This window comes from Aspergillus melleus, assembly GCF_016097325.1.
Source record: "Aspergillus melleus strain CBS 546.65 chromosome Unknown contig7, whole genome shotgun sequence".
NCBI classification, from domain to species: domain Eukaryota; kingdom Fungi; phylum Ascomycota; class Eurotiomycetes; order Eurotiales; family Aspergillaceae; genus Aspergillus; species Aspergillus melleus.
The window spans coordinates 2,935,446-2,957,413 of record NW_025763376.1 but is presented as its reverse complement, the minus strand read 5'-3'; the positions used below and the strand labels follow the sequence as shown (position 1 = coordinate 2,957,413).

The window sequence follows — 21,968 nt, the reverse complement described above, 5'->3', positions numbered from 1 at the left end:
CTTAGGCTTGCCATAAAGTGCGACCGCATCTCAGCGATGAAGGAAACGTAGGATTAAGTCCTGGTCAAGAATTAAGGGATACGATTCACCCTAGGAGAGCGGAACAAACGAAGCAAGGAGACAAACAGGCGAAGTTGAGGCATTTCCGTCTCCCATCTGGGCTGTGCCTGTCAGCCTCGGACCTAAGGGACAATAAAATTATGATACGAACTGCTACTGCTAACCTAACAGCAGAGCGGGTGACTCTCACGACGACTACTACAAGACTCGAAAGACCCAAATAGCATTTGGTTGCTAAAGCCATCATTTAGCATTGACATATTCTCCTAATCAATAAAGTCGGATATTCGTCTCAGGTGTAGACAAATATCAGTTACGCAGCACGTAGCACCATGTCACTATACAGTTGATAGACGGTACAAGAGTATAGTTCATGCAGCCATTTGATGTGTTGTATAGGGATAAAAGGTCATTGTGGTGACAATGAAATTATTCATTACTATAATAAACTGCAGGTGGGTTCAAACATCACCTGCACCCTTAGCATCAGGTACAACCATATATACACATATCACAAAAGAACAATCGTACAACGCAACCATCACGGCCCGATCTAAGCAATCGGCGCATAGAAGCTGAACATGCCATTAGGATCATACTTCGTCTTCAAGCTCTGCAAGCGGCTCTGTCTCCAGCTCTCGCTACCATACCAGCCCTCGGCGCCCTCGTCACCGAATGCATAGTTGACGTACGCGCGGACATTCTCAGTACCACTGGCATCCTGCAGGATCTGACGGAGCTCGCTACCCAGCTTGGCAGCCTTCTCGTCCAGCTCGGCGCCACCAGGCGCGTAGGTGATCAGGGGGGCGGAGAGGATGTTCTCGTCACGGAAAGCAAAGGCGGTGCTCTCGGCGTCGATGGCCTTCACGCCGCCCATGGAGTATCCCTCGAACATGAAGATGGAGCCGTTGAATGCGGAGGAGCCACGGACGTTGTCGGCGAAGAGCTCGTAGGCCTTCTTCTGGGCGGCCACGTCGTACTTCTCGAGGTAGTTGGGCCAGCGCGGGTTGATGGTTCCGGCATTCTGGCAGGGCACGGAGTCCATGGCGATGTTGGTCCATGCGGCAAGGTCTTTGTAGCTGCCGCTCTGGGGTTCGGTGGAGATGGGACCCAGCTCGTGGAAGGGAGCAGTGTAGGCGGAGTCGACGGTCTTAACACCCTCTTGGATGATGTACATGATGATGACGGGCTATGGGTAATTGTTAGACGATGAAACGAAAGATAGGTGACAGGACAGTAGAACTCACGTTGCTAGCATCCGCATCGGGGTTGTTCAGCCAGTACGACCAGTTAATGACGTCGGCGGACTGGCTGCCATCCTTCAGGAGGTACTTGTTAGCAGCCTCGTAGACCTGCTCGACCTTGTCGCCGCTGAAGGTGATGGTCTCGATGGCCCAGTCACTGTGCTCGATGTCGAAGATCTTGGAGGTGACGGAGGTGACAATGCCGAAGTTGTGGCCGGCACCCTTGACGGCCCACCAGAGCTCAGAGCTGGAGTCCAGAGTAGCCAAGGTGCCGTTGGCAAGCACGATGTTCATCGACTCAAACTGGTCAGCAACCAGACCGTGGTGGCCCTGAAGCCAGCCGTGACCGCCACCCAGAGCGGGACCAAGGTAGCTGACACATTCGCAAGTTCCGGTGACTGAAGTCAATTAACCACGATTCGGTGATTTGCGAGATGCCTGGAGAACTCAAGGTAGACTTACCGGTCTGCTTTCCAGCATCCCAAAGCGTGTCAGTCACCAACTTAGACTTGGTTCCACCGGCAATGGTAACCGTCTTTCCGTCCTCGGCGACCTCAACGCCGCTGAGCTGGTTCAGGTAAATTTCGATACCATTGGTCATTTGACCAAGGGTGGTAATAGCTCCGTGGGCGCCGTTGTAAGCCAGGAAGGGCAATTCCTTCTTGTTGGCAAATTTCACCTATATTGCGAAGTTAGTTGGCTCTTGCTGTGTCACGCGGATGTAGTTGGTGGAACCGAGATCAGTTCGCCACGTGCGGAGAAACAGGATATGTGGGAAATAAATTATGCGGGACAAGAAATGAATTGGAAGCAAAGGTAGATCGATTGATCGACAGGAAATAGGAAAAGAAAGCAAGCTTACCGTCTCGACGACATCATTCTCCGTGCCGGGGACGACGACGACGTTCACGGTGGGAGTCTCCAAATTCGACCACCGGACGGACGCCTTCTCGAATTCGTCGGAGCCAGGGTAGTAAACCTTAGCAGAGGTAGAAAGCTTCTCGCTGAGCTCCTTGTAATCGGTGTCGCGAGTCCACAGGTTCTGACAGGCCGAGGTAACAGCCCACGCGGCGACGGCGGTGACCACTTGCAAACGCATATTGGCTCCAGCAAAGAAAGGTTATATCACGGTGGATTAAGATGCAGGAAGGAAAAGGTAAATTGGAAGATCCAAAAACAAGGGTACGCGCACAACTGGCCCCTAGATTAACGGCTGCAGGAGGAATGTAAGGAGAAAAGAAAGTTTTCACCGAGGGAAGCACCCTAAAAAACTGTAATTCAGCTGGATCTGAATCCCTGCTCGTCACCAAAGAGAGTTGCACAGAGAGAGAATTGAAGGATGCGACGTACTTTGTAGCTATTATAATTGAATTTCTTGGATATTGGCTGATGTCTCAATCTCCGACCTCTCCGTAGGCTGTCTCAGACTAAGGCAGCCCTAATGCAGGCTAGCAATTGCAATGGCGCATGGGTCGGCGACCGCGTGCTTGGGGCGCATCTTCTGATTCAATTTTGGCTGGAAGCATTCTCCACCAGCGCAATATAATAAACTCTGCAACCTCGGATGGTGCCATTGGGTACCAGAACTTAGGATACCCACCCAAATTACTCTCCAAAGGCACCCTTCGACCATGAATGGTAGCATGTCGGAGAAATCGACTAAAAAGATAACTAACCCGTTAGCTGCACGGAGTAGGACCTTTTAGTTTACCTGACACTAAGGAATCCTTCGCCACGCGAGAGGACCGCAATGGGGATTGCGATGTTCTCAAAATTGCAAACAACGGGAATCCAAGGTTAAGGAATTAATTTAGTCGGAGGCTTCGGAATCCCTCTCAAACCATGACAGCGACCATGGGGTGCAGATTACAGAATCGGTCCCCAAAAACTCTGTGTTAACCGAGCCCTCTCCACCAACTCTCGAAAGCTAATCAGTAATCAAGAACATCTCCAATCCCCATAATAAAAAAATGCGTCCGTGGACTGGTATTTTCAATTTTGTTCGACCAGAAGGATTCGGTCAATGGCACCGGCACTTGTGCCTTGTGGCGACCGCAAAGTTTGGTCCTTTTTTTTTTTTAAAAAAAAACCGTTCTTATTTTTGCTTGGTCTTATTATAGAAGGGGGCTGGAATGACTGTATACATGTGGCACTCGGTCCCTCCTTGGTTCATTGGCAATTAAATAAACGGCTGTGCGAGGTTTGCTAAGCAGTGGTGTGTTGAAGACGTGAGAACTTTTTTTTTTCAATTGCACTCAATCTTATCGTCCTGTTTTCTCCAATTTTGAACCTTTCCAGACGTATATTGCTTCGACATGTCCATCTAAACCATCCCTGTCATTTACTACGGAGGAGTTATGTCGACCGGTTTCATCTCCAACTTAACGGCTAGAGCTTCCGAGCAGGACGCCGTTCAGGCGGCCCTCCACAAGTCCGCCGTGGAGTCATGGACACTGTATGCGTTTGGACTTGCTTCAACCTTGCTCAGAACCTACGCCCGAGGAAATGCGGTGGGATATAAACACCTACGAGCGGACGATTATCTCGTGTGGGTCGGAGTTGTTCGTGTCTCCCTAAGGATTCCATAGCGGCCTTTGCTCGTTGCTAAGCTAATGCTTGATCCTTGCAGTTATTCTACACCGCGCAAACGGCCCTTGCATACAGCGTGGGCACCGCCGCCAATGGTCTCGCCAATAGTGGAATGACGGATGCGCAGCGGGCTGCGCTGTCTGTTGACGATCCGGAGTACAGTTACAGGTATATCTTACGATGTTGTCATCAGTCGCCAGAGGGGCGAACGTTAATACGGAATGGTGTCTATGTAGGGTGATCGGATCGAAGATTCAGCTCGCAGGCTGGACGACATATTCGGCACTGATCTGGTCGCTGAAATTGTCCATGCTGTTTTTCTTCCTCCGGCTCACGGTACGATAACCATCCGCCGGAGTATCACAGTGTCGCAAGATAACTGACGCCGGGGAAACAGGACGGTCTTGGGAAACGCTATCGCGTTCCCGTCTACATCGGATTCGGGCTTGTGATCAGCACCTTCATCGCAAGCGTTGTCACCATTCTGGGTTCATGTCGGCCATTTCACAAATACTGGCAAATAAACCCCGATCCCGGCGGTAAGTGGCCTCCCAAGATTCATCGCTCTTCGCCTGCTAATTTCTCTCGTCGAACAAAGAAATCTGCCAAGCCGCCGTATCCAAGCCCATAATCTGGGTGTCCTTCGCCGCGAACGTCTCCACCGACTTATACCTGATATTCATTCCGATTCCCATGCTCTGGAAATCGAGTTTAAAGTTGATCAAAAAGATCGCTTCAACTATTGTTCTCAGCACGGGAGTGTTCACGCTTGTTTGCGCGACGCTCAAGAGTGTCTTTGTGTTAGTGGTGAGTAACCATCCACCATGTGGTCACCTGCTCGATTTAAGCCCTAACTCATCGACTTCATCAAAAGGAACCCATCAACGGCGGACAACTCAGTGCAGCATGGGGCACGCGTGAAGCCTTCGCGGCTGTAATTACCACCAACCTGCCCATGATCTTCCACATCCTGCGTCTCTGGCTCAATAAGGCCTTCGGCAGCGCGTTCGCTTCTACTGGACAAACGTACAAGACGCCATCGGGCGGCTTCAAGACCATCGGAGGCGGCACCTACGGCGAATCACATAGTCGAAGCAACAAGCGCGGACCGGGCAGCGGACACCCGATGACAATGGACTTAACGTTCACAGAGAGCGAAGAACGCATGATGGCGGAGGACGTGAAGATGCAGAATCTCAAGGCATTTGACAGTGCCGCTGTGGCCGAAGCTGGCCAGGCGCCTGGTCCCGGAGATCCGGCTGCTGGTCCAGGAGGTATTGTTGTCTCGAACCGTGTGGAGGTTACCACCGAGGATCGACGGAGCAGTCACAACAGCAACGAGCCGCAGCCGCAGCGGGTTCATGAGAGCTGGTAGATTGTTTGCGACCTAGCCAGCTGGCTATACACACCGATACTTATATTATATACATATACATAGGCGGGCTGGTTGGTTGGAGTTAATACGGACGGATTAATGATTACACTGTTAGATTGTTATTAGATTATTGTGGGAGTTGACTTGGCATTATGGCGTCGATACTACTTGGAGTACGCTCAACAGGAATATTATCCATTTTCGAAGTTACATAGCTGCAGACACTAAGCCTGTCCTATATTATAGGAAATTATATCCTAACTACTCGACCGAGGCTCGACACTGTTTATTATTATGACTAAATCCAACCGCGGAGTTTTTGAATTATTACGCCTGATTTCGCTAACAGCCGAAATCTCTCGTACACCGTTTCTCCTTAGTCCCTAGAGCAAGGCTCCAACTCGAACGAACTGGGAAATTGTCCAAAAGACCCGCTTGATCGCTTCGGTGGAAACGGCTCCACGGGCGCGCCGGTGGCCCGGCCCCGACGGTTCCGATCATTTTGCGTTCTGTGCTTGCTGGGATCTCTGGAAGTGGCAGATCGATCAGTTTGACAGGCAATGGAAATTTCCGGGTTCCATATCCTCTACACTATGGACGCAATTTGAGATATACATAAAATTAAGTATTCCGCCACAAGCTCGGTATATGCGACGTAATCTTCAGACTGAGAACTGCCGAGATGCATGCACGGCGGATGCAGGGGGCGAAATGCAACGCTGCTAAATTGCTAACAGCTTACTACTGCTCTTAGCCTGTAGACATCGGCGCTGCCTAGGCCGGACTAGCGTCAAGCCACGACCACGGTTGTTAATATGGCTCCTTAGCTTCGGCGACGATGGAGACGGGTGGGGGTGCTGAGAAGGCCTTGGAAATAATTCGATAGTTTAGGGGTGCCCAGGTGAGAGTTAGGGCCCAGGTCAGTCTCCATGGTTTGGTCGCTGTGAGACGTGAGTGGCCACTGGTCCTACCTCCAGTCCCTGATATATCGTACGACCTGTCTCTATCTCCCTGCCTCTGCGACTTTGGTGTACAGCTCAAAGCACTGTACAGTGTCCACAGCATATCGCATAAAAAGAAATGGAATCGTGAAATGAAACCGCCGACGAACCTCCGTCCAAGTATCTCTCCTTCTCGATAACTCGAGGTAACCTCGGTGTCATCATCCTATGACGATTGATTCCAGAAAAGCCCATCCAAGGATTTACCCCATTTTCCCCCATCCACATAACGGAACTCAAAATTGAGTCTCCAACTTACGAATCCGCACATCTTCTCCTATCGTGGTTTTACTTTCCGGCCACGTTTCTTTCACTCCATTCTCCGAGTCCGTTTCCTATTCCTATTCCTGTTCCTGTTCCTGTGCGCAGTGTAGATCCGATGTATTAGGTCACTAGGTGCTTGGGGAATGTCGATCAGCTTCAAAATTCGGTCAACACGGTCGGGGACTCCGATGTGGAGGAGCGTCTACCAATTTATAATCTCTGCACCATATATCCCACTGTTTACTTCCCTCTAGTACATACGACCACAGGGTGTGGAGAACAGGGCTTCCCGTCCGCTCAGCCGTACTTAAGCCACACGCCGGCCGGTTAGTAGTTGGGTGGGTGACCACCAGCGAATCCCGGCTGTTGTATGTTTTCGCTTTTTTGTCTTGTTTTTTTTTGGTTGCGATGGGGGTTGTTGGTTTTTTTAATTCTGAACCATATAGACCGCACACTTTCAACAAGACCTCCATGTTCCGAGTGCACGACTGATTTCCGGATCCAGATGGATGTGATCAAAATATATCTTTTACCACCGCACCTATATTTTCGTATTTTACGATCCCAGTTTTAACCTCTTAGCCTTTCAGAACAAAGTAGATTTAAAAAGTAAATATCAGTTACTCTGACCCTAACAATATCCTCGCCGCTGTCCACTGTACCCAAATGCCTTATCATATTGAGTAAGCGAACACTAGATTCTTGTTCTTCCAATCGAGTCTGTTTCGTGAACCACTTTACAAAAGGGCATTTTTGTATAACTAGGTAAAGTCCGCTGGAAAGGGTCAGGAGCGATATCGGAATAAAATCGCTAAGTTTAAGGTCAAACACACGAAGACGACTCCGCAGATCATGTTAAAACGCATTCTATACGTCTCAAGGGCAACGGGAACCTCAATTCAGAGGACGAAAGCTCACATAGTACAAACATATTTGCGACTGTGTCCTGCTGCTCTGCGCACCATGTCAACGCTCCACAGGCCCCCTCGCGAACATCCCATTGGGGTGCACTACGAGTCCAGAGGAATAATGTTGGACATAGCTCGTATCTCATCGGCAGAAGCTGGATTTGATTTTGCACAAACTAGGAGACTGGAGATCACTGATCCTGGAAAGTCTGTTCGTTACACTCTTCTTACTAGCAGTACCTATGTAGTCTGTGCTAGAACATGCCTTAAGGGCTGAGGAATGTGGTGCAGACTATGTATGTACATTCCTGGCATCATCCGGCGGGTGTGCGTGTGTGCTGAGGGCTACAGCGGATTCCCTTCCAACGGCGGCAGATGGATATTCTTACCATCGCCCTTCATTACTTGTATGGTCTCCAAGTCAATTCCACGTAATAGGCGCATCTGAATTGAAATCCCGGCATCTCTGTTAGCTCACACACGATCTTTCCACGATGTTAAACACACATCGGCCCTAGATGAGCGTGACGGGCCACAATCATTCACTGGGAATGCACTCACGTTGATAGCACATTGACCATATTTGAAGTTTGGATTGATTGATTTGTTGTAAACATTGGCCCCGCAGATACTACAGAAAAATATCCGGATAGTATGCGTGGCAAATCGATATTCCTATATCATATGAGTAACTCATCTCAGTAATTGATAACAGATTATAAATCAAAAGGGCTATCATCATAGCTGGCTCGTACCGTAAGCGATTCTGTCCCTTTGATTTCCATATCGTCCGCGAAGGCAAGCAAGCTGCCAGCAATGTGACAATAGCTACCTGAATAGATTTGTTAGATTAGCGATCAATTTCATTTGTAACGTGTCATTAACCTATGGAAGAGCTGTCATAGGCCTGTGGGGTTCCAACTTGTACCAAAATACATACAATTGCAAGAGACTACTGTCAAATGTGACAGCGGAGATGGAAACCTTGCGGAGAAGCATACAGCCTTGCAATGGCAACTTCCCTGGTAGCAAAAGCCTGGAGAGACTTCTGTGACATTCTGTTTCTCGGTTTCCATGGCTGAGATAATTGCTAACCCTCAAATTTGTCGTTGCACGTTTCTCTGTATTTTGTTGTGCTCGGGTCAATATCAGATCAATGTTTTGTATACCTATAGTCCGACAACAGAGCTGGACGTTGGCTAGGTTGCGACTTAAAGAAGAGCAGAAGTACAAGAGAATATAACATGGTTGCAAAAAGTATGACCAAGCAGTGTCTCTCAACTCAAGCTGCTGTTGAGAATCAGATTGACTGTGAATCGTGGAGCCTACATTGTTGGGACTTGGGAGTGCTGTGCATGGACCCCTTATCGGGTGGACCAAAGCCCCCTTCTGCCCAATCAAACGTTTCCAGGGTCCCATGTATCCGTATAGGTAACCAGTTTGGTGTAATTGATACGCCGGTTCTTGCGCGGCAAGCAGCGGGATGATTAATAAACAAAAGCCTGCTCCTGTTGAAACAGCCCCAACCAGTATATACCAAGTACTGACCAACCAACCTCTATCTCTCTAATCACGACACTTGTCTGATTATTAATTACGAGTAGTGATTAGAGAACTATCTAGAAACCGCTGGTGATAGAGTCCTAGGGCAACAGTCTTTTATACAACATAGCCCCTGGAACGGATTTGATCTGATAACACAGTGCTATACTTTTTTATTTACAACTGAAAGGCTCCGTGACCATAATCTGCCCGCACGAACACACATAAAATGAAGTCACTTTCATAACCAAGTGAATAAGTAGATATTCGGGATAGAATCCATGGAAAGCGATACGGGGCAATAGACATTCTAAATGGAAATCAACTGTGTTTCGTGTGTATGTTACGTGATATAATAAAGCCGCAAAGAAATTCTTATTCGGATACCCAACGTACCATATCTTGGGCTTCAGTATGCCTGGTCCGCCAGATGGCGTTATTGAGATGGTCGAGGTGACGCGTCGCTTTCCTGAAACTTTCAATGTATGTATCTGGGGTCTGTAGGGGCAGTGAATGACGGGTATTTATAAATGAGCTATCTGTAGTGCAAACTAGGTTATGATTTCTAGTATTCGAACCATACAATATTCCACCTTCAATATCACCATTGAAATAAATTGAACACCATCAATCCAATGATCCAGGCCTTGTCCTTTGAGGAATCTTTAGGCAACGTGTGAGTCTCGTTGAAAATACTCCTGAGCCTGCTCGATTAAAGGACATACTAGAGGACGTCGAGGTGTACTATACACTACAGGCTCCAGAGCCAGACACGATGGGACCTTGGTAGTCGATTGAAGCCCACCATTCGCATCGAGATGTTAGAGCTGGATCGCCGACGAGTTTGACCCCGGCCGAGTCCAACTGCACTGAGGTCCCATGCGACCCGTATGGCGGAATCTCTGACAAACCATCCAACTCAGACTTGACCTGGCCAGACTTGGCAAAATTAGCAATGTAGTCTTGCATGATATATGCGAGAGTCTGGTTGACTGCGCCGGTATCCACCAGGGAATAGGAAGACTGTGCCCCAGGGTTGTAGAAGGTATAAGACGTGTCTTGCGCGTGAAGTCCAGGGTAGGTTGAGAAATAGTATGCGTGGGCTCGGAGTCCGAAAGCAAGACCTAGCGACACCGAATTGCATTCGATGATGCCCTCCCCGACGGTTTTGGCTGCTCTTTGATAATTGTTGGTGTAGCCCATAGATCCGTCAAAGATTGGGGGGTACAAAACGTTGACGATGTGATTGATTGTGGAGGTATTGAAGTGGGTAAATAGGCTTCTTAACAGAGATTCGTACTCCTGGCAGGTATGAATGGCAGGAACCAAGGTGAGACCTTCATCTGAATTGTGGGAGGTGATGATCTCAATTGATCGATGGAACTCTCCTCGCGATAGGCGGAGCTTGGGATCAGACAGGACAATGTCTCCATCAGGAGTAGGAGAATAAACGGGGGAAGCGTATGGCAAAGCTTCGCCTATTGAACGGGAATTGGCTGCGATGAGGATATCAGACGGGAGACGGCGAGCTTCGGCAAGGCTGGTGACATTCGCATGGCCCATGAATGAACGAAACGCATTCTGATTCTCAACTGCCGATCGGTAAGGGAAATATGCTGGCGATTGCAGAATAGCCCTCTGGAAGGCTGGGTTATTGTTTCCACCCGCAGTGATATGGTGCATGATGGACCCTGATCCCCCAGACTCGCCAACGACGGTGACTTGATTTTTGTCGCCACCAAATAGATGAATATTATCCTGAATCCATTGAAGTGCCATCCGTTGATCGAATAGACCGGCATTCAGAAGACCACCTTCTCTTTCAAATGAAGAACCAGCGAGAAAGCCAAAACCACCTAGCCTATAATTGAGGGCCACATAGACCATGGGATCTGAGCCATCCTCATTGGCCCGATCGACCAGAGTCTTTGCTGATCCGAAATCTGTTTTCGAGCCGGCCGTGAATCCACCACCTGTAAAGTGGTCAGTGCTGGTAGCTAACGTTCTTGACCGAGGGACACACCATGTATCCAAACCATGACAGGCACGCGAGCACCGCTCTTAACATGATCAAAGGTATTCTTCGGCGCAAGAACATCCAGGAACAAGCAGTCCTCTTGTCCGCTTTGCACCATGCTCTCAAGATTGGAGTATGAAACGTTGGGAACTTTGCCGGATTCCAAGTACTCATTGGTAGTGATGGATGTCTTGATTTGCCATGTTGTTGACCCCTGGGGACATGTAATTACTTGAGGGTTGGACTGAATAGAAGACCGGTTCGCGCGAGGGGGCACTGGTGCTTTCCAACGGAGGTCATCAACGGGAGGAGAGGCGTATCTGATGTTCGAGAAAGAATAATAGGTGGTTGTTTCCTGACGAAGCGTTAGAGGCAAAAGGCAGAATGAGCCGATGTAATACATACATTGCCCTGATCGATCGCTTGGTATTTTTCGTAACCAAGATCAACAATTGGTCGGCGACTTGGATGTCCGGCGACGACGGCAATGCTGAAGGCCAGGAGGCGTAACAGGCTTGGTGTCGGCAACATAATGTCCGAGCAAAGTCTAGCAACAGTAAGGAGCAGAATTACTTTCTTGTTACCTAGCTGCGCGGATTGTAACCATTCTTATAGCCAACTTACCCCAGGGGTCGGTCGTGAATACGCGTATTCCCCGGAGCAAAAATAAAGATGACCTACCTACTTGCTATTCCGCGTATGCACAGGCCAATACCCACAACCCTGTTACAGCGTACGTCATAAGCCAAGACCAGCCAGGTCAGAGGCAGCACAACCTACTCCGTCAAATATATATATATATATATGATCGATTTCAATCAATATGGGAGTTCAGCCTACACAACAGTGCGATTAAAGAGTTTATAGAGATATTAAACACTTACTAATTGGGACGGGTCATGGGCTGCAACCCGTATGGGCTTCATAACATGACCTGTACAAAAAATAAATCCGACGCTAGATCCCGATCCAGCCATAGTGCGGCCATAAATATGGGTCTATCTCCTATTCGGGACGGGGCATGGGCTTCAACCCGTGGTGCAAAACACCCCTATTAATGGTTGATGGGCTCTATCAAGAATTTGCCACCATCAGAGAAAACCCAAATATCTCCACGGTAGTGCAGAAGAACTGCGTAGTAACAGGGGCGGGACTCAATGGGTTTCTATTCCTGCTCAACTGAAAGGGGCCAGTGTGACTGTCTTTTGTAGTATCTTTTTATTCTAATCTCGCTCCTAGGAAGAAGTTTGGAGAAACAAGAATGAAATGTGAATTCGGCTTTCACTTAGAAGGCCTACGTATCGGATATCATAGTCTATTACAAGGTCCACAACAATGCAAAAGTGAAACAGCCCACACAAGAACATTTGCATCTCGAAATAGCCGATTTGTATCATCGATCGGGAGAAATAATATGGTATTCCGGTGCTCAAGTCAAGTGGCGTATCCACCAATTCTCCTTCCGCTTATAAGATTCATATATGGTTTTCTCGCCAACCCACCCATGACCCTCGCCCTCGAATTCTACTACATCCGCGATACGCCCATGCGCATGCATAGCGCTAGCCATCATCCTCGCCTGTGCCACAGGAACCACCATGTCCGAGGTTCCCTGCAACAAGAGCAACGGAGCCTTCATCTTATCGGCATAATGGCACGGACTGCGATTCGTGAGCTCCTGCTCCCTATCCTCTTTTGCGGTCTTGCTCAGCAGAATTCGGTCCACGTCTTGACTCTCAAACTTATATGAATCAGCCTGTAGAGCCCTCACGTCGCTGATACCGTAGGAGCTGACTCCCGCTGCCCAGACATCAGGGTACATGTGGAGAGCCTGCAGGGTGAGGTATCCGCCCGCGCTTTGGCCGTAGATACCCACGCGGGCCTTATCCATTAGCCCTTCGTTGGCTAGAAACTCAACCGCGCTCACTGCATCGCCTGTGTCAACTAGACCCCAATACCCGGAAAGTCGTTCGCGGTACTCCCGCCCGAACCCGGTAGATCCAGTATAATTGAGAGCACAGACGGCAAACCCGCGCGTGGTCCAGTGTTGAATTTCCAGGTTCAGCGCAGGAGTGACGCATCCATTGGGTCCGCCATGGACGTTCATCAGGAGTGGTGGAAGAGTTCCTTCGCATTCGAATTCGGGGTTGCAAGGGGGGAAGTAGAACATGTGCACGTTTCCGTCACACAGCGGACCATATTTCTGAGGAGCGGTGTATTGTTTCGCGGAGGAGACGTATTCCGGAGCCAAATCGAATGATGCAGTTGACGTAAGGACGGTGGTCTTTGCTTCAAACGAAGGAGTGAGTGAAACCAAAGCTAGTTCCTGGGGAGAAGTCCTCGAAGCACCGACGACAACAAAGGAGCTTGACGAAGCTCGGAAAATCGCATTGGCGCGAACTCCAATGTCAACGTAAGGAAGTCCCAGACTTCGGACGGACGATGTGGGAATGTCGATGAGAACAATATCACTGGTGGCATGAGTAATAGCCGTTGCCACGATGGTCTTTTCATCAAGTGAGAAATACGTGGAACTGTGGGAGTCAGTTTGCTAGATCAGATATCCACTGACAGGGGACCTACCTTCCCAGCTCCCACTCAGCAGCGGCAAAGTCTGAGTTTTCCAGCCCCTTGAAAGACAGCGAGCGCACAGAAGCATCGCGCACGCTGTATGAATACAACTGCAAATATCCCGTCCGATCGCTTGCAAAGTACAGTCTTCCATCCAAACCCCATCTCGGTTGAGCAATGCTCTCCTCCTGATACTTTCCAGCCACCTTGGTCACATTCTTCAAAGATCCATCCGCCCACTCAGCAACGTGAAGCACGGTCCCTGTCCATGGCATGTCAGGATGGGTCCATTGGATCCATGAGACATATTTGCCCGACGGGTCGAATTTAGGATGCGAGTAAAAGTCATCGCCTTGAGCGATCGTGACCTCGGTGTCGGAAACAATGTCGATGGCCACCAACGTGTTGTGGACGTGAGTCGCCTGTGTCTCAGGTGTCGCCTCCCGGTGATCCTCTTTAATAGCAAGGACCCATTGTGTATGGACAGGGTGATTGCAGAAGTCAGCATATCGAATGCCCTCGACTGCTGCATGAACAAGGGTAACTTGGCTCGTCGCCGGGTCCAATAAATGGATGCTGCAAGTCTTTTCATCCGCAAAGAGAACCCTTCCATCGGGTCTCATTAAAATGGAGCCACCACCTAGCTCCTGCACCGTTGCATGTGCACTGTATTCTTTCGGCAAAACGTCTCGGCTTTGGCCATTGAGGTGTTGGATGATCGCAAACCGTCCACCTTCGGTAGGATGGCATTCAACCGAGTAAATGGCACCAATTGACTCCTGCATAAGTCAGCGATGCACCATCTGAGCTGATGGAAACCAGAAACATACATCGACGACTACTTCATGTAGCGATATGCTGTCGGTTGACAGTCGCTCCGCAGTAAGCGGGCTTTTCCATGTACCATATGGAGCGCGAGATGGAGACATTTTCACGCTTCTGATAGCCAATATGTGTTAATTGCACAGCAATATACAAGCGAACAATTGACAGAAAGTGCAGCTGTTTGAGACAACTCGAAGAATTTCTTCTGACTCACCCATTACTGAACACGCCCCACACAGTCATTAATATTGACGTAATCGGTAACTAACTAACGTAATCCACAAGCGAGCCGCGGATACAACCGAACCGCGGATACTTCGCCATGGCCATCACTATTTGAAGCTATTCAATCACCAACTTCATTAAATTTGATTAACTAAATATATGGAAAAATAGCTATTTATTAGAGCAATTTCGTATAGTATGTCCTATTATTCTATAGCCACTGCAGCAGACAAAAGCTCGTCAATGAGACATCGGAGTAGATTTCTCAGACTGTTCATTAAATTGCGTATTCAACTGCTGAACGCGATTTTGGCCTTCTTATACAAATAAAAGAATATCATCTTTTAGTGAAACACGTCTTTTTGCTTTTTTTTTGTATTTTCGCTCATTTTCGGCTCGTAGAGTCTTGATTTTTTGTTGTAAAAGAAAATTGATTTGCATTGTCATTTGAGCAGTCTTTTCAAGATGTTGAATATGAGCAATCAGGTTATTAGAAAGTTTTCGTTTAACATTAAGACTGTTCTATAGACTGTGTATCTTTCAATCTAATTAATGAATATTTTGCGAAGTCTGAAAAGCAGAGAAAATTGATTTTTCAATTAATGATAATATTGATATACATGATTAAAAAGTAAACTTAGAAAGAATTTGTTCTTGATCAAATGGCTTAAATCTTGTCTCTACGAAATTACTGTAGATATTGATAAAAGTAAAGATTTGAATTCAAGCGTTCAAATATAGCAATAAAAAATCTTCTTTATCAATATGATTATTATTCGCAATCATACGTTCTTCAAGAAGTTTCCCGTACGTCTTTTTAAATAGATCAAAAATACCCACATCAAGCGATTAAAGAAGATGTGAAACGTGGACAAACATATAAAGATATATTATTGCATATTTTATGCAAAAATCATCGAATTCAGCAATCAAATGACTATTATGGCCATCTAAAATAAACAAACGCTTTGCATCAGTTATATAACGCTTAAAAAAGGGTCCAAAAACATTCTTTAATCAAAAAAGACCTATTTCATCGATAGTCCAGCCATTTTAACTAATTGCAATCCACCAGTCTTTAGCAAACTTAAATTCTTGAAACCATGCGGCCTGTTAATTGTCTGTTTTAAATATAATGATTGATAATATATGTATATCTTTTAAATTGACAATTTCAATGATTGTAATTCATTCACAATTATTTTGAATAATCCTGCATGACCGTTCACTACACTTTACTATAATAATAACTTTAACAACTGAGCAAAGCTTCATTGCAAAATCAGTTTTATCAAAATTCCAGATATTGTTTTTGTATATGCCGTGTTTTTGGATAGTCTCGTGAACAATTTGAAATTATGATATTATAATCTTCGGATCTTTTTGTTTTACACATTAATATATAATTCGTCTGCTGTATCGTGTACATAATTGAGAATAGCATTTAATAAAATTATATGATCAATTAATTCCAATCATTACTGTGAGATTTTGAAAACGCGAACGAAATAATATCTCTATCATTTCACATAGAAATTCGAATCGAATTGAAAATTCTCGCGTATTTGTATCTAATAATCGCTTAAAAAGAGTTTCTTTTTTAAATTAAAAAAGTTTATGGCCATTGGCGCGCTTTTCTGATTGTGATTTTACATCGCGGAATCGATTGTATAAAGTATTTTTAAAGATCACAAAAATCTGTGCACCGCATAATATCGATTTAATTTGATCTTTCTAATAAACTGAAATAGTCATCTGAATACGCGATTCTTTAGAAAGAAGCATATTGCATTTGGTGTTGAAGATATGACGCGTTGAATAAAGAGGATGGAATCTTGATTGAGAATCCGCGGTTCGATTGTATCCGCGGCTCGCTTGTGGATTACGTTAACTAGTTAGTTAACGTTTTCAACCACCGAGCGGTCTAAACCCCCGAGCGGTCCGTTTTCTTCCGCACCCCCATCTAAATCGACCTTTAAAACCACCAACGCTATTAGAATTGATTAATTAAAATACATGAAATAATAGCTATTTACTAGGGCAATTCCGAATTGTATGTCCGATTGTTCCACATCCACTACAGCGTTGCGGAGCTCGTCGATGAGGCGCCGGAGTAGATTCCGCAGACTGCTCATTAAGCTGCGTGTTAAGCTGCTGAACGCGATTTTCACCTTTTTGGACATTAAGAAGGCGGTCATTTCCTATTTCAGCACGTTTTCTTGCCTTTTTCTGGCGTTGTCGTCCATTTTCAGCACGTATAGCCCTAATTTCTTGCTCTAAAAGTAGCTGGGTTTGCATTGCCATTTGCGCCGCTTTCTCAAGATGTTGAATATGCGCAATAGGACTGCTAGAAAGCTGCCGCTTTCTATTAAGACTGTTTTGCAGGCTTCGAACCTTTCGATCTAGCTGGCGAGTATTCTGCGGAGTCTGAAAAGCAGAAGAAATTGAGCCTTCAACTAGTGGTGGTGTAGGCGTACATAATTGAAAGGTAAGCGTAGAGAGAACATGCTCTGAATTAAGCGGCTTAAGTCCTGTTCCTCTAAAACCGCTGCAGATATTAGATGAAGTAAAGACTTCCTTGTGTGCATTTGGATATAACGATAGAAAGTCTTCTTTATCAATATGATTGTTGCCGACTTTCATACGATGTTCAAGAAGCTTTCCGTACGCCCTCTTAAGCGGACTAAAGAACCCCACATCAAGCGGTTGAAGAAGATGCGAAGCATGGGCAGGCATGCAGAGACAGATTATTGCATACTGCTCGCAGAAATTATCAAATTCAGCAATTAGATGGCTGCTATGACCGTCAAGAATAAGTAACCGCTTAACATCAATCATATAGCGCTTAGAAAGCGGTTCAAAGACATTTTTCAATCAAAGAAGGCCTATTTCATCAGTCGTCCAGCCATTCTGACTAGTAGAAATCCACCAGTCGCGAGGAAGCTTAGATTTTTGGAATCAGGCAGCCTGTTGGACGCTTGCTTTCAATATAATAACTGGCGGTAGATATACACCTTTTGACCCGATTGTCTCGATAACTGTGACTCATTCACAATTGCTCTGAATAACTCTGCGCGGCCGCTCGTTTCGCTCAACTGCAGTAATCACTTTTGAAGTAAAGCAGAGTCCCATTGCAAAGTCAGTTTCGTTGAAGTTCCAGATATCGTCTTCATGTATGCCGTGTTCTTGAATAGTTGCTTGTACAGTCTCAAACCACGGTTTTATAATCTTTGGATCTTTCTGCTTTGCGCGCTGATAAGTAATACGTCTAGTATATCGCGTACGAAGTTCAGAATGATGCTTAACGAATTTATAAGATCAGTTGATTCCGAGGGCTGCAGACATGCCTTGTAGGCGATTATCAAACAATATCTGAGCTATTCCATGCAGAAATTCGGGCCGAATTGGGAATCCTCGCTTATCTGCATTTAGTAATTGCTTTAAAAGCAATTGCTCTTCGATTTCGGTCAGTTTGTGGCCATTAGCGCGTGTTTCCGATCGTGGTTTGATTCCATTAAGCCGTCGCAATAAAGTCGTTTTTGAAACACTAAATAGATCTGCCGTACGCGTTTTTGATCGAATTTTTTTGATTTAGAGGCAGATACTGCCATCTGAATTCGACTCTCCTTAGAAAGATGCATTTCCGATGATAGTGGTGGAAAAAAGACGCGTCGAAGTTGAAGTTCTGAATTAGATAGGGGGTGGTGGAGAAAACGGACCGCTCGGGGGTTTAGACCGCTCGGTGGTTGAAAACGTTAACTGCGGATAAAATTACATAAGTGTATTTATGCTAACCATTTATGCCAGCATAGATTTCTATAACTAAAAGCGCTCAGCGAGGCGCAGCGGCTTCAGTAGATAGAGTCTGCGCCCGGAATGAAGAGCACAGTGATTAAATGAGAGATGATAGGCACTCATAAATGGTCTCACATAGGTACAGAACAGCCGAAAGTGCGGAGCCATCGCACCCAAACGCTACGCTTAACATCATCCCTTCTCTGAACCAATGCTCATCATGAAGTGTAAGCACTATGTCTTCTGATTCGACTTCCCCAATGAGAGAACAGCCACGGCAGGGGTGCGAATGCTACGGCTAGGAAACCCACAAGCTCGAAGCCCAGCTATAGCCGAGGTTATGATACACTGGAGACAATTAGACACCATGGAGTACCTCGGAGTGAATAAAACTCATTGGATGCACATACTAGGCAGAGTGAAAAGAAGAAAAGAGCCACCGATACCGTATCGAAGCAGGCCATTTGCAGCCAAAGCGGAGGCTCCGAACTTGGCCCCGTACACTCGCGTCAGATAGAGGGCAGTTGAAACCTATGAAAAGACATCGATGGTAAAATAAGCGATCGGAGAAGGGGGGAACTGCAGGAAACGGAGCTTTAATGTTACGTACAAAGATCGTAATGTTAGAGCAGCCAAAGAGCCCGATGGCGACGATACTACTCATCCAGTGGACATGACGGGTTGATGTCCATGCGAACCAGAACAAAGCAGCAGGCATAAGCGGGCTTGCCAACATAGCTGCCCAAAGGACTAGTTCCGGCGGTGGGTGATTGAGGCCTTCGGGATGGATTCGTCGATATCGGGCCCTAGTATAGTGGTCTATCACGAGGAGACCGAGGCAGCCGAAGGCGCACCCCAGGGCCAGCGAGATAAAAACTAGCCCACATTGACCTGGAGTAAAGCCATAGACATGGGTGAAGATGAGGGGGATACAGGCCAGAAAACAAAATAGAACAGAGAAGTTGAGCGACGAGTACAGAGAGCACAAAGCCACAATAGGCTCGGTCAAGAGCATATAGATCGGCCGCGCCAGGGTCACGGTAAGCATCATCCGAACGCCAGCCAGACCTCCCGGTATGGGGCTAGGAGGGACGGGTAGCCCGATTTTGACAGCGCGACGACTGATAATTGGGCGTGCGTAAGACTCTTGCGCGCCCATGCTAAAGGCCCAGCAGCCAGCCCCAAGAAACAGCGTCGTCCACTGCGACCAACGCCAGGTTGTGTACTGTGCCACCCAGCCGCCGACCAGCGATCCAAGGGCTGGCCCCATGAAGGCGATAGCCATGAGGATTGTCACACCTCGACCAGCTGCTGGTCCGTTCCACATATCCATGATCGTCCCAGCCCCGACAGCCAGCGGAGCCGAGATGAGCAGGCCCGCAAGCAGGCGGCATACCACTAGACTGGCTATATTCTTGGAAAACCCGGCTCAAAGAATAAACAGCAGAGCCAGCGGGGTCATAATGAGGTAGATAAGTCGTCGGCCATGAGTCTCGCTGATAGGGGCAGAGATAATAGGCCCAAATGCCAGCCCGTAGACATACATAGTGAATGGCAGAAGGGACTTGGTGGCAGAGGTGTGAAAGTCGGCTTGGACATGTTCATGCGACGGGGAGTAGATAGCAAGTCCGAATGATCTATATGCAACACAGTGGTTTGAATCCACTTGCCACAACATATTGTACATAAAGTCTAATACTTACATGAGAAGACACAGGATTGAAGGCACGGCAGTGTTGTAGATCTTTTTAGGTAGACCCCAAATTTTGCGCGTTGGCCGGATCATCCTCCCATGCCGGGAGTTCCGTCTGAGGCAAAGAAGCCTTGGATTCAAGGGTTTCTTGGCTGGCCGCCTCCATGGTTTCTGTTATGATTCTAAAACTGTGAATGATGCGTGAGACACTGGTCATTTATAACCCCGGAGCATCAAAATGGCTACTCACGTAGTGCGGCGGGCGACCCACTATATCGGCGAGGTCTTCAATCACAACGAATCCTTCTACCGCGTTTGGAACTGGATTAATCGTAACATGTTTCATTCCCCGAGTCGACCATCTATCTACTTGTTCAACCGCGCCCCTTGCGACAGTGAAAAGTATAGATATTCACAGTGCAAATCCTAGATCGAGGATCTTGGAAACATGGGGCCCGGGGGGGGGGGGGAGTAGAAAAGTCTTAAAGAGCCACTAAAGAGCAAGCTGTGCGTTCAAAAGAAAAGACAAGGTTCTAACCTGCCACCGATCTTTGGTCGCTGTGAAAACTTAATAATAGAGAGTGCACAAGTACAAGCGCTTTAAAATTGTCGTAAGACGCCGAATTCGTACTTCAGTCACTGATTGACTTACAAATTAACAGACTGAGAGGCTCGCATGCAATAATTCCAGAACGTATAGAAACATATCATTTTTCAAGCCTCATACGTCTCTTAAAGTTTGAGTAAGAATATGATGCAAGGTACCATTGATCACTCATATCATGTAAATTTCGCTTAAAGTTTACTTATGATCAGTTATATTAAGACAAAACTGTATTCCACAGAGGTACTCCGTTGGAAAGAGGAGTTCCTTGACGCAATGGGCCATATCACTCGAAGACGGGCTTTGGGATCAAATCAACCTATTTCTTCACCGCTGCATCCACGTCCAAATTGTTCTTTGTTGCCACCGGTGTCCCCGAGAATAGCATGCACTGGTTTATCCTCTTAAAATACCCGACCGTGTCGCATTCTTTTCCTTTAGCGATACACTTATCGATACACTCCTGCAGACTTTTGCCAGGCTCCTTAATTTTTTTGGGACCACCAGTAACTGTGATATGAGGAATTAGTCCTCGATCCATAGTTATGAGGTCTGTTGCTTACTTACTCTTGTTGCAGTTGATGTCCCAGTCATTACCACCGCGCGTATAGACCTTGCCACCTGAGTTATGTCAGTGGCCTGTTATTTTCGGATTGCAGGATGGGAGGAACACATACATGTTGGCGTAGAGCTAGAACCGCCACTTGCACCACTGCCAGAACCAGTACCAGAACCAGCACCACTAGAGCCACTTCCAGAGCTACCAGTGCCGCTACCAGAGCTACCGGAACCACTACCACCGCCAGCCCCCGGGCTTGCTCCACACCTCTTCAAGTCCTCCTCGCATTGGAGCAGCTTCTCATCGCAGGTCAGAGGAGGAGGAGCGAAGGGGCTCTCCTTGACCTTTTCCATCACTATAGTGTCATAGGACACCGGTCCTGACCCAGGTGCCGTGCACTTCCAGCACGCACCCCAAGGTACCCAGGTGATGAGTTCTTCCGAGGAAGAGGCGATTTCTTTTGCACAGTCATCAGGATGGTCAAAGTCTCCCGGAATCTTGACTAGATTTGCAGTGTCGCAGCCGGAATTGCATGTGTATTTGAATGTCACGCTATCAATCTTCTCCTGCGACTTTGGGGGAGTGGCCTTGCAAATGTCTTGATAATTTTGATTACCGTCGGCCAGAGTCGTGCACATTAACGGAATAATAGCAAGGAGAATTTGTGTTTTCATCTTGAGGCAGGTACTTCGGAAG

At 47.1% G+C, this 21,968-nt stretch overlaps 6 protein-coding genes across 6 annotated transcripts; 1 reads left to right on the top strand and 5 right to left on the bottom strand.

The window, feature by feature from the left end:
• Positions 1-613: 613 nt before the first annotated feature.
• Positions 614-2,403, bottom strand: LDX57_011974 (putative FAD-dependent oxygenase; the record flags this gene model as incomplete). The annotated part of the gene is made up of 4 exons (XM_046093707.1): positions 614-1,249; positions 1,308-1,702; positions 1,767-1,983; positions 2,167-2,403. 4 exons carry the CDS (start codon positions 2,401-2,403, stop codon positions 614-616), a joined length of 1,485 nt encoding a protein of 494 aa, XP_045949685.1.
• A 1,258-nt stretch (positions 2,404-3,661) lies between these two features.
• On the top strand, positions 3,662-5,268 carry LDX57_011973 (uncharacterized protein; the record flags this gene model as incomplete). The annotated part of the gene is made up of 6 exons (XM_046093706.1): positions 3,662-3,865; positions 3,934-4,061; positions 4,130-4,229; positions 4,291-4,432; positions 4,492-4,700; positions 4,768-5,268. 6 exons carry the CDS (start codon positions 3,662-3,664, stop codon positions 5,266-5,268), a joined length of 1,284 nt encoding a protein of 427 aa, XP_045949684.1.
• Positions 5,269-9,727: 4,459 nt separating this feature from the next.
• LDX57_011972 (uncharacterized protein) lies at positions 9,728-11,531 on the bottom strand (the record flags this gene model as incomplete). The annotated part of the gene is made up of 3 exons (XM_046093705.1): positions 9,728-10,956; positions 11,007-11,355; positions 11,406-11,531. 3 exons carry the CDS (start codon positions 11,529-11,531, stop codon positions 9,728-9,730), a joined length of 1,704 nt encoding a protein of 567 aa, XP_045949683.1.
• Positions 11,532-12,429: 898 nt separating this feature from the next.
• LDX57_011971 (S9 family peptidase) lies at positions 12,430-14,500 on the bottom strand (the record flags this gene model as incomplete). The annotated part of the gene is made up of 3 exons (XM_046093704.1): positions 12,430-13,534; positions 13,584-14,350; positions 14,402-14,500. 3 exons carry the CDS (start codon positions 14,498-14,500, stop codon positions 12,430-12,432), a joined length of 1,971 nt encoding a protein of 656 aa, XP_045949682.1.
• Positions 14,501-18,714: 4,214 nt separating this feature from the next.
• LDX57_011970 (uncharacterized protein) lies at positions 18,715-19,749 on the bottom strand (the record flags this gene model as incomplete). Its single annotated transcript, XM_046093703.1, has 3 exons — positions 18,715-18,764; positions 18,827-18,947; positions 19,027-19,749. 3 exons carry the CDS (start codon positions 19,747-19,749, stop codon positions 18,715-18,717), a joined length of 894 nt encoding a protein of 297 aa, XP_045949681.1.
• A 1,283-nt stretch (positions 19,750-21,032) lies between these two features.
• Positions 21,033-21,946, bottom strand: LDX57_011969 (uncharacterized protein; the record flags this gene model as incomplete). Its single annotated transcript, XM_046093702.1, has 3 exons — positions 21,033-21,223; positions 21,281-21,334; positions 21,391-21,946. The coding sequence occupies 3 exons, from the start codon at positions 21,944-21,946 to the stop codon at positions 21,033-21,035; spliced, it is 801 nt and encodes a 266-aa protein (XP_045949680.1).
• Positions 21,947-21,968: the final 22 nt, after the last annotated feature.